We start from the raw sequence: 12,888 nt of genomic DNA on the forward strand, positions 1-12,888 counted from the left end.
CCTGCATTTAAAAATAGCTAATGAAATGAACTGTCTGCTTCTCATGTGAGAAACACACTTGTTTACAGCATCTTCTGGACAAACCCAGTGGGATAGAGTTGCTCAATTTCCTGGACAATTGTGGGTAAATGATGATTTGTGGTCTCGCCATCTCTTCACACGTGACACATCTTTCCTCCGATGTTGAAAATTCACTTCCATATTACAAATGTCAGATTTTCTACTTAAAAGTTTATAATTATTTCGTCAGAGATAACTATAAACGTCATGCTTTTTCTTCTAAATTCTAATCACAGTGTCACAAAAACATTCCAGTCATTCATTTAAAATTAAAAAAAAATGTTGTACTCTTCATTTTTACTCTTACTCTTCATTCTCACCAAATGTGCCAAAAGTATTCAAACTCAAAATATATTTGGTTATGAACTGGGTAGCCTCGTGGCTTCATATCATAAATATATTTGGGTGATTTTAGGCCACAAGATTCTTAGTTTCACTTTTAGTGTTTTGGTCATGTTTATGTCTTAGACCGAACACAAGTGTCGATCTTGTGACAATTAGGATGTTTCAAATTCCCCAGCAAACATCTCTAACCTTCTGCTTTCTTGTACCCATATAAAAGCAACATCCCCAAACATCCTCACCTTCTGCATCTTATTCAGAAACGTGTCAGCTTTACTCCTGTGAAAGGGAAAAATGCTTTCTAAGATGATTCCAGATACGAAGTGTGAATATGTTTTTGAGAAATAAATAGAGCATCTTAACTTAGATTGTACACTTGAAGTAATCTTTAAGACTTAGGCAAACAGGATATAACAACATCCCTTCAAAGGGTATAAAGAAGCCTTCCGCACACAACTCTGGACATTTCATCCTCTGGATTATTCTCACATGCAGAACCAAACCAAAAAAGACATTATGATGACTGGTAGGTCCTTTATCTTAATTTGATAATTTAATTTGAATGAAATCATTTGAAATCCGATTATCGAAAGGTTTTTATAATTAACAGTTAAAAAGTTATGAATGTATATGAGACAATGTATATTTTAGGTGCTGTGACTAATCACCATTTATTTTAAACTTTTCCCACAAAATATTTAATCACCTTTCGCCTCCCCTTCATTTAGATTCAGAATGAATTTAAAAAGTACAAATATGTCCATGATGCTCATTTAATATTAGCTTATAAATTCTGCATGCCTTAAAAGCTAAATTTAAAGTAGTCTAATTATAATTGTTTTAATATTAAAATAGTTTAAGATGTGGTACACTGTGGTACAAAAATCGCAGTTAAAATTCCAAATTATTAATATTTATTTATTTATTTGTTTGTTTGTCATGGTGTTTTTCTTGAACCTTTTTTCTTTTTTACACATTTTTATAGTAATAAGAAATAAGAAACTTTTATTTCATTTAATTCATTCTAAAAACTGATAAAAAAAGTAGCATGTCAACATGAATTTTATTTATTTAAGTATTTTTATTGTCATATGGGCAGGGCTTTTCTTGTGCCTTTTTTCTTGTTTTTATGAACTGTATTCATTCAAGAGCAAACTGATAAAAAGTAGCATGAATATTTATTTAATCATCTGTCTGTCTGTCTCTTGGGCAGTGCTTTTCTTGTGTTTTTTTTTTTTTTCCTAAGTAATACAAACTAAACTTTATTATGAATTTTAAAAAGACAAAGAGAAAAGCAAATGATTTACAAGTTTTTTTTTTAGTGCTGTTAAACAACTCATTGTGATTAATCACTTCCAAAATAAAAGTTTTTGTTTGCATAATATATGTGTGTTCTGTGTATATTTATTATGTATATATAAATACACACACATACAGTATATATTTTGAAAATATTTACATGTCTATATTTACATTTATGCATTTAGCAGATGCTTTTATCCAAAGCGACTACAGTGCATTCAAGCTATACATTTTGTTACCAGTATGCGTGTTCCCTGGGAATTGAACCCATGACCTGTTGCACTGCTAATGCAATGCTCTACCACTGAGCCCGAGAACTCATAGATTCATATTCATATAATTATTATTAATAAATATATTTTATATATAAAAATAAAATTTTTATAACATATATTAATGCATGTGTGTGTGTATTTATATATACATAATAAATATATACAGTACACATACATATATTATGTGAACAAAACTTTTATTTTGGATTAGATTAGTTGCGATTAATTCATTTGACAGCACTAGTTTTGTTTTGGGTTTTTTTTTTTTTTTGGATAACAATTGTATTTGTATACTGTAAACTTCTCGACCCTAAACTACACTACTTGCCAAAAAGTAGTGAAATTATTATTTTAACAAACATTGCTTTAATCATTTCTATTTGTCATTTTCTAACAGATCCAAACAGCTCTCTTAATATTGATAACTTCAGTGAATTCTATGACGAGTTCAACTACACAGATCTCCTGAACATGACTGATTTTGTCGTGGATGAGAAGACGTTGCTTTGCTCCTCCATCACTATGGTGAAAGCCGTCAACATTGCATTCTGCGTCTTCTATGTGCTCATCTTTCTGATGGCTGTTCCTGGGAATCTGATCGTAGGCTGGGTCATCGCCTCCAACAAACACTCGCTTTCCACCTCGGACGTCTACTTGTTCAACCTGATGCTGGCCGACACTTTACTGGCTCTGATTCTGCCATTTTCAGCGGTTTCTGTGATCCACGGTTGGGTGTTTGGTGATATTGCATGCAAATTGGTTAGCCTGGTGAAGGAAGTGAACTTCTACACCAGCATTTTGTTCCTGGTGTGCATCAGCGTGGATCGCTACATGGTTATTGTCAGAGCTATGGAGTCCCGGAAGGCTCGGAGAAGATTGTGCAGTGGAGTCGCCTGCGCATTGGTGTGGTTCTTGGGCTTGGTGCTCTCCTTGCCATCATTCTACAACGAGGCATTTTATGAGTCAGTTTCCGGGCAGACCGTGTGTGCTGAACACTTTGAGACGAATCACGCCGACATATGGCGACTGGCCACGCGTATCACGAGGCATCTGCTCGGGTTCCTCTTCCCTCTGGTGGTCATGTTGATCTGCTACAGCATCACAGTGGAGCGGCTCTTGCGTACACGCGGTTTCCAGAAACAGAGAGCCATGAAGGTCATCATAGCTGTGGTTGTGGCCTTTCTTCTGTGCTGGACCCCCTTCCATGTTTCCACGATAGCTGACACCCTCCTGAGAGCCAAAGTGGTTCGGTTCAGCTGTTTCACACGGATGGTGGTGGACGTCGCCATGTACGCAACTCAAAACCTTGGCCTTTTGCACTGCTGTGTGAACCCGGTATTGTACGCCTTTGTGGGAGAGAAGTTCAGAAGAAGATTTCTGCAGATGCTCCATAGAAAAGGAGTTATGGAGCGGTTCTCTGTCTCCAGATCTAGTAGGTCTTCTTCTTTGACCTCAGAAGCCCCTTCCAGCTTCCTGTGAGCTACACGATGGACATCAGTGAATGAGAACTGCTGGACATTTAGTGCACCTTTCCTTGCTTGCTTGAACTGGAACAACACGTTATTGCAGAGGCTACTTGCCATGATGATTTGGCTCCCTCTTTTGGTCAGAAAAAACAACATCCACGATTGGGTGAGAAGTAAATGAGTGCTGCAAATAATGATGATGTATTTTTTTAGACCAAAAACTCTTTCCACTGGCTTTTCACTGCGGAAAATAAGCTCTTTGAACATCAAAAGTTTATGATTCTGACACATTTTATTCATCAGGATAATCTTCACAAGTGAACAACTTTCTGAAGGGGGTTTTACTGATGCATTTGATGTTGTAGAATAAAATACAAAAACATCATGAGCTTGTGTTAATTACAGACCTCGTTTCATTTCTTAAAAAACCCACGGCAAATGCTAAAATGTAAAAACTCGTTTTCAGTTTCTGGGCTACAAAAATTCATATGTGCAGTACTCTTTTGCTTGGTTGAGCTTCTAGAGGTTTAAAGAACTATCGCTTGTACTATTGCTCATACGGGACAGGTCTGTGATTTCAACAAAACTCCTAACCCTAAAAAAGTCATATAGCAAAATTTCCATGAAATTTTACAGGCAAAAAAGGTCAATTGTCTGTGTAGCGTTGTATGATGCACAGTTCATTGTGTATTTACAGTAAGTCACTTTCAAACCAAGCATCTTTCTGTTTGTCAGTTCTTGCGAAAACCGTGTGGGGAAATCTTTCTCCATCACACACATTTCCGATGGATTCCTAGTGAAATGACGAAAATTTGCAGAACAGTGGTAAATGTAACTTGATTAGCATGTAACTTCTGCATTATGGACATGAATGAAAGCTTTTTCAAAGTGATCAAACTTGCCCTTTTCACCTGGCGGATGGTATGAGAAACCATAAATAAGAAATGAGAAATGCTGCAGACTTGTATTGAAGGATGGACCCAATTCGTCTGAGATGCTTCGATATCATCAGTACTTAAGGGTGATGAATTTTTTACTAGCTATTAAGCAAACACATGCTATTGCAGAATGCTAAGCTACTGGTCTTTGGAGAAGTGTGTGGTTGAACTTAGCAAAAAAGCCAAAATTGTTAACAGCACAACACACTTCATAGCCTTTTTGTCAAGGCAGCTGGTCTGAATGAGGTCAGTAAGCAAAAGGTTTTAATTTAAATAGATTATGTGCATGTTTTAAATATGCACTAGGATGTACAGCAAAAAAAGTAAAGATCAGGTTTTTCTAAAATGTTTTATAAATATTTTTTCCTTTATAAATACTACTCTAAATAGTCAAAGCTACTCTTCATTTCATTCAGGGTGTTCTGAGGAATAGTATATATTTGTACTCAAGAAGTGTTTGTGGTGTAATGACAGAAAAACCTCTCCAGGACTTATAATGGATGTACGGTTTTATTTTCATGCTCATTTGTAAGTCAAAAAGTAAAAATGTTATGGACACTCTGTACATCTCTTTAATATACAGTCAGCCAAGCAAAATAAAATGATCAGTAGTCAGATAGACAGATACAGTCTCACACGAGTGGTTGACAAATGTGATATTTGATGAATGTGATAGCATTTTTCTATTTTTAATCACACTTTATTTTTAGTCCATTTTAAATATAGCTTTCTAAGTTACAGTTGAGTTTTTATTTATATTAATTGGTTTGGTACCCAGAAATACCCAAGTCTGTCACAATAGAAAAAGAAAACAAACAAAAAAAAAATAGAAAAAAACTGTAAAACATTTATGAGTGTAATATTCTTCAGTGGATTGTTCTTTAAGAATTTACATCAGTCTTCAGTTAGATTTTTTAAAAATATTTTTTAACGCAAGTTTTTGATGATAGAGCTTGGCATAACTAAAATGTATATTCATTGTTAAAAAATTTTTCATGTATATCCATGTTTTCAAAAACTAAGAACACTGGTTCTTCAAAGGAATATTTCTGAGTGGGTGAATTGAAATAAAAAATTTTTTTAAAAAAAATGTTATTTTGTCTTATTTTATTACTTTAAGTTGTTTTAAGGAGGCCACTTTTGAACACTGCACACAACTTGAAATCATTACTAGCATCAACAACTTTACTCTTATCACAAACCATCTCGCCATAGGTGCGATATCTTTTCAAACACATAAAAACCAATCAGATTAGAGTGTGTGTAAATGGCAGAGGTGGGTAGAGTACCCAAAAACTGTAGTAAAAGTACTTATAGAAATATTTACTCAAGTAAAATTAAATGTACTAGTCTGAATAGTTACTTGAGTAAAAGTAAAAAAAGTATTGGATAAAAAACTACTCAAGCAGTTAGTTACTAGTTACTTTGTTAGTTACTAGCAAAACTGTTTCCAGCACTGGTAATAAATCAGTATATTAGAATTATTTTTTGAAGGATCATGACTCTGAAAACTGGAGTAACAGCTGATGAAAATTCTGATTTGCATCACTGAAATAAATTATATTTTAAAGTATGTATTATATATGTATAAATAACCTCTGACACAGAGAAGAGTGAAAACTCCTCACGCGACGGCTAAGTTACAGAACATCTGAACATAATGAACCAAATGCACATTGACAGATCTTCTTTTGTCTGTTCTGCAAAATGTAAACATATGTATATTTATGCAAGTGTAAATATTGTGGAAATATCAATGTTAATTGTGTCTAGGCAAAGGCATTCCTCCTGGAACAGAGCTAACGTGGGTTTGGAGGGTATTTATTTCATACTCTGTGACAGCTTATTAAATGTAAAAATAATATTTTTGTTAATGTATAAGCAGGGGAGTCGTGCACTCATTATTTTTAAGGGGGCACAAGTTGGGGGGGTCATCATGTGACACACAGGAGCTACAATAGCATATTGGCAAATTATTATTAAGCATTATTTATTTTTTTTCATCATCTAAGCACTCTGGAAAATGTAAGAATATGTAATATGTTTACATATTTACTGTTACCTAAAACTATAGAAATGGTTTCTGTTTCTTTGTTTAAGTTCCATGTTAATTTTTAGATTGAGTGTTATACTGTATATAGTCACAAATTTTATAAATTGCCATCTTCTTTAAAATAGAGATAAGTTCCTTTATAAAACAAGCTGGCATGGTATAAAGTTTGTACTGTACAAAATCATCACTTATGGAGCGTCCACAGAAAAAAACAAAAAAAAAAAAACAAGAAGTGTTTGTTTGTGTGTGTGTGTGTGTGTGTGTGTGTGTGTGTGTGTGTGTGTGTGTGTGTGTGTGTGTGTGCGCACGTCCATGTGTCAGCAGATCACCTTTGAACTGACATTTCACTTCTGTCAGTGAGAAGAGCTCAAAGCATGATTTAATTTTCCAGCTTTTACAACATTTTGTAAACATTTCATTCGAAGGTATGAACGACATTGGCCCCAAAATAATGTAAATCATTTTTATTGACAAATGAAACTATAGTAAATGTTTATTTTTATAAAGTATGTTATGTATAATCACTGGTGCACTGTAGATGTTTTGACATGATTGTACATGTTGTTGTTTTGAAAACAACGTTTATGAGTAGTTAGTCATAAACGTTTTATAAGTTAAATTAGTTTTATAAGTTAAATTAGATAAGTTAAATAAGTTAAGTTAAATAAACATAAATGTTGAATACATGATTAAAATGTATGATAAATGATTTACTTTGCTATAGTAACATGTTTGTAACTACAATGTTTTTATAAGTTCAACAAACTTAAATAAATGTTGAATACTTGTTTAAACATGAATGATTTGCTTCAGTAACATGCTGTCATATTCTTTAAAATGGGGATACGTCTCTTTTAGCCTGTAATGTTTATGTGCATGCTTGTTTATATGATTTATCAGAACACAAATTTGTATACTGGCACTGATATAACAATGCAAATGTGTTTATGATGAAATTTCTTGTAGACATAATTCAGATCGCTTAAAAACTAAATTTTATTAAAAATGTTAGCACATGCAGAATTTTATTGTGTGATGGGAGGTGTACAGTAAAAATAAATAATTATACAGCTTTTTTAAATGATCTTTTATTCTACATGATCTTTATGGAAATATAAAAATGTAGAAAGTTTACTGTAATGGAAGGTTTAGGGGATGATACTGTATAAAAATAATTAATACAGTATATTGTAAATATGAATATATAAGGTTCTAAATATAATGTAGAAACTTTAATTTTCTGTGAAAGGGTGTTGTGACAATTTGTTTTGTGTAAAGGTAAAAAAAAAAAAAAAAAGCATTATCGTTTGCCCTGTTATATATATATATATATATATATATATATATATATATATATATATATATATATATAAATATATATATATATATATATATATATTCACGATCCTGGTAAAATATACAAAGTTTTTATATTTTTAGTGATGACTAAGACTACTGTAAATGTCTTGTTTTATATTGTGTGTGTGTGTGATCGCATAATTCATATATTTTCATTTCACTTAAAAGAAGAGAATAAGAATTGGGACGATTGAATGTGCGCGTGTACGTGAGAGAGAGAGAGAATTTTTAAGCTACTTTATTTAACAATTTTCTAACAACAAAACATACAATCCATCTTAATTAAAATCCACACAAAACACCAAATTGTATTATTCAACACAAATTGCAAAAAAATAAATCATCATTTATAACAGTGCACAAAGCATCTTCATAATTCCATACATCTTTAAAACCCTCAATATTATTCATTAATTTATAAAACATAAATTAACGTCTTATTCTTGCTTTAACTAAACTTCTGAAAGTACCATCAACATCATTTCCTTCCTTCCCTTCTACTTTTTTTCCTTCTAGTTAGAACAATTGCTGTCTTTGCATGGCCAACAATAAAATTTAATAAACGCCCCTTTTTTCTACTTTCTTTCCAATATTTAAAACCATAAATAAAACCAACATTTGAAAAGACAACCTTGAAACCTACGAAGATTTCTTGAAGTCTTACAAAAAGACAATTCAATCTATTAAAATACAAGAAACAGTGGAATATCGTTTCTCTATTTTCACAGAAAGGGCACTTACTTTCAACACACTGATTAATAATACTTACAAAAGAATTCACAGCAACAAATCCATGTAAGAGTTTCCATTGCAAGTCTCCTGTAATTTTGGTCAACGGTGGTTTGTACAATATTCTGCATTCTGGTTTACAATTCTCATCAACCCCAAAATGTGATTTCCAAGGGATATCCCTTTTACTCTTGAGCTTGTCCTTATTCAACACTTTTACAATCATCTCATAAAGTTTCTTTCCCCCAACTGAGCATATTTCCAAACTCTTTGCTCTCATATCATTAAGCAAAGTGTGAGAGAACTCTTCCTCTGCAATATCCGGTGAAACATCCATATTTGGAAAAAAGTCATTGTTATCAGGTACACAACCATTATTGTATCCCATTATTAACCTCATCTCTTCTTCAGTTAAGAGTCAACAAGAAAACTCCAATTATCTTCCTTGATTTTATTCCTAGACACTGTGCCGTTGCATCAACTCTGTCAAAGTTGCATCCGCAAACATCCAACAATTGCCCCAGGGTGACCACTTTCGCATTTATCAAGCCTTAGGTTATTCCGGAGAAAGTCTTTTCACCGATGTCGCACTAAAGGTTCCTTCAGGAGCCAAAACAAAGACAATGCAGGTGTCTTCCTTGATATTTTCAAAAAACCCCATGCTTTCAAAACACTATAATAATACAATGGTAAGTCTTTCAAGTCTTTATCCACATACTTAGTCCAAAAAAGATCTTTAGCAAGCCCCATTCCCCCACTCTCTCCGATATGAGACTTGCTCCAGCCTTTCATGTATTATTTTCACCATAAAGAAACTTTTGCACAAACTGTAACCTGAAAGTTGTTTTTCTGCTTTCTAGGTGAACAAGCCCTTGTTCCCCTTCATCTCTTTGTAATATCAAAACACATTGTGGAACCCAGTGCAACTTGTTCCAGAAAAAAATCAACAATTAATGCTTGTATTTTTGATAACAACCCCCTAGGTGGTTCAAGTGATGCCAGCCGATGCCACAGGGTCGAAGCCACCCAATTGTTAATTATAAGTGTACGCCCCCTATATGACATTCTGGGTAGTAGCCATTTCCACCTTTTTAATTTTCCTTCAATCATTTCCACTACCCCTCCCCAGTTTTTATATTTTTTTATGCTGCTCATCACCCAAAAAGACTTCTAAATACTTGATTCCACCTGAAACCCACTTTACTGCGCCTGGCAAACAAGGTTTTCTCTCCTTCCACCCACCTATTTCTACAGTATCATATTTACTCCAATTTACTTTTGCTGATGATAATTTTCCATACCCCTCCACAACCATTTTCATTCCTTCTACATCATCTTTTCCGGTAACAGCCACCATTATGTCATCTGCATATGCAGACAAATATAATTTCTGTTCACCATACAGTGTAACACCCATTAAAGCTTTTCTCAATTTGAGTAAAAATGGCTCGATTGCTATAGAATATAACATCCCCGATAGGGAACACCCCTGTCTTACCCCCCTGTTAACTCCAAAAGGAGCACTTAAACCACCATTGACCTTTACAATACTTTCAATATCACTATATAGCATCCTAATTAAATTAATAAATCCAGAGGGAAAACCAAAACTCTTAAAAACATTCCATAAGTTCTTGTGCTCCACTCGATCGAAGGCTTTCTTCATGGTCTAACGAAATGAGACCGAAATTTTGACCTGTCAATTTCGCCACATCAAAAACATCTCTGATTACAGCAATGTTATCAATTATCGATCTTTCAGGCACACAGTATGGCTGATCCTTATGTATTATTTGCTCCATCACTTTCTTTAAACGATTAGCCAAAGCTTTTGACAATATTTTTAAATCAACGCATAAAAGAGATACTGGTCTCCAATTTTTTATTTCCTTTTTAGTCTCCCTTCTTTGGTAACAAAGTTAACACTACACATCCACAACTTAAAGGTAATTTCTCCTTTAGTATGCTATCACAAACAACCTCCAAAAAATCACTACCTATGATGCCCCAATAAGCTTTATAGAACCCTACTGTGAGGCCAACAATTCATGGAGCTCTTCTATTATCCATACTTTGCAAAGCCTCATATAACTCCTCCTCAGTAAATTGTGCCACTAATTTCACCTAATCAGTCTCCTCTACTTGTGGTAAATCACTCAGGAAGTCGTCACACAATTGTCTATCTTCCACATATTCACTTTTATATAGCTCCTCATAGAACTCAACAATTCTCCGCCGTACATCTGATGCTTCACTTAGCTCCTGTCCATTAGCATCTTTTAGGCAATGAATAAATCTGCTTTGGCCATTCTTCTTCTCTAAACCAAAAAAAAACTTTGAAGGAGCATCCATCTCAAAAAAACCCTGGAAACGGAATCTAATTAAGGCACCTTGTGCTTTATATCCCAACAGATTTTCCAAGACATTCTTTTTTTCTTTTAAAATCTTAAAATACAAATTTTTCCTGGTTACTTCAATCAAACCTTGAATTTCAATAATATCATTTTCAATCACCTTTATCTTTTTGGCTATCCTTCTAGTGACATTGAAATGGTATTGTTTACACAACTGTTGTATTTGTTTGTTTCCAATTTCCCACCATAGTTGCATACTTGAAAACATACTCTTTTTTACCCCTCCATTTTTCCCCAAAAAACCTCCAAATACTCCTTAAAATGTAAATCTTTCAGCAAAACACTATTAAAAATCCAATATGCACTCTTTCTTTTTAGAAAATGTATAAAATTACCAGCTGTCACCATCGCATGATCAGAAAACATAACAAGATTAATACAACATGATCTCATAACTTGTAACTGATGTCTAAAACAATATACCCAATCTAATCATGCTATAGATAGCAAATTATCTTTTACATGCATCCATGATTATTGTCTAACATTACCATTTAACTCCCTCCACACATCTACCAAATCATTTGCTTCAATAAGACGTACTAATGACTTTCTTGAAGCTGTGTGGGGTTCCAAATGATTTCTGTCAGTGTCATTCAGCGTGCAATTAAAATCCCCTGCCAAGATGAGATAATGTTCAGGATCACAGTCTTGCAATACATTAGTTAAAGTCTCTAAAAATAAACATTTATTAAAGTAAATGAAACTTTATCATATTTTGTAATAACCTTTAAAAGCCTTCCTTTCACCACCTCTTCTACTTCATAACATATCGGGAGAAGATTCCTTGCAAAAAAAAATTCCAACACCAGCACTTATATTAGTTTTATGACTTAAAACTACAGTTCCATTCCATTCCTTTTTCCAATCCACTTCATTAAAATAATCATGATGTGTCTCTTGTGCAAAAGCAACATTTTTAATTTGCATCATTTAAAAAAAAAAACTGACTTCTTTTCCTGGTTACTTCTAAATCAATAATTAGAAAAAAACACCAACTTAAAACCAGCCAAGCTAAGCAACATCTAGTTGTTATCCATTTACTTACCACCATCACCCAATTGTTCTACAAGCACTTTTTGCTCTTTTTTAGATGGTGTATATCCTGACTGGATAAACATCCCTCACCTCTCTGCTTCATCAAGAATTTAGCCGAATCAATAAATAGCTCACGATCAGGAAAAAAAATCAGTAGCTACCACATTTCTTTTACCTTTTGTGCTACTCAAAAAATTTTGTACTCTTTCTAAACTATATCCACTCTCTATCCTTCCTTCATGTTCCATTGATTCCACAACTTCTGCCTCTCCATAACTAAAAACAGACGAATCATCAGCAGAAGAATCATCAGCAGAAGAATCATCTGACGCTTCATCTGTACCTTCTTTATCTTTTACTACTTCCTGACTTTTTCTGAGTGCTTTAGACTTTGAACCCTTTTCACTCTTGTCAGCTTTCCTTTTTACCACTGGGACTTTAAACATGTTAATCTCCTCATTCATTATTAATCCTTCCTCATCTAAATCTATTTCTGAATGTTCATTTGCTTCCCTTTGTGACGTTTCAGCTTCTATATCACTGTCTTTAACCTCCCTCTTTCTTCCTTCTACACTTTCCATTTCCTCATTTTCTCTGGGATTTCCAACTGTGGACTCCTCATTACTTTGATGCGCTCGGTTTTCCAACTCTGACCCATTAGACAACACATCAGCCCTCTTATCATTGGCGCTACTTGTTTGCGCTCTATCCTGTACATCACTCTGCAAGGAAGCAACCTGCTCAGGACATGAACGAGCTAAGTGCCCCTGTTTATTACATCGAAAGCATTTCATTGTTTCAGTTGTAGCAAAAATAACATAATCAAACCCTTCAATACTAAACTTCAACACAATGTTCAGTTCCTCCATATCATTTTTCAAATTCATATGAAGTTGCCTTCGGAAAGAAACA

At 33.8% G+C, this 12,888-nt stretch overlaps 1 protein-coding gene across 1 annotated transcript; it reads left to right on the forward strand.

The window, feature by feature from the left end:
• The first annotated feature begins 640 nt into the window (after positions 1-640).
• LOC122138530 (C-X-C chemokine receptor type 1-like) lies at positions 641-5,365 on the forward strand. Its single transcript, XM_042731823.1, has 2 exons — positions 641-928; positions 2,377-5,365. The coding sequence occupies exons 1-2, from the start codon at positions 892-894 to the stop codon at positions 3,456-3,458; spliced, it is 1,119 nt and encodes a 372-aa protein (XP_042587757.1). The 5' UTR covers positions 641-891; the 3' UTR covers positions 3,459-5,365.
• The last annotated feature ends 7,523 nt before the right edge of the window (positions 5,366-12,888 follow it).

The sequence above is a fragment of the Cyprinus carpio genome, chromosome B9, assembly GCF_018340385.1.
Source record: "Cyprinus carpio isolate SPL01 chromosome B9, ASM1834038v1, whole genome shotgun sequence".
NCBI lineage: Eukaryota > Metazoa > Chordata > Actinopteri > Cypriniformes > Cyprinidae > Cyprinus > Cyprinus carpio.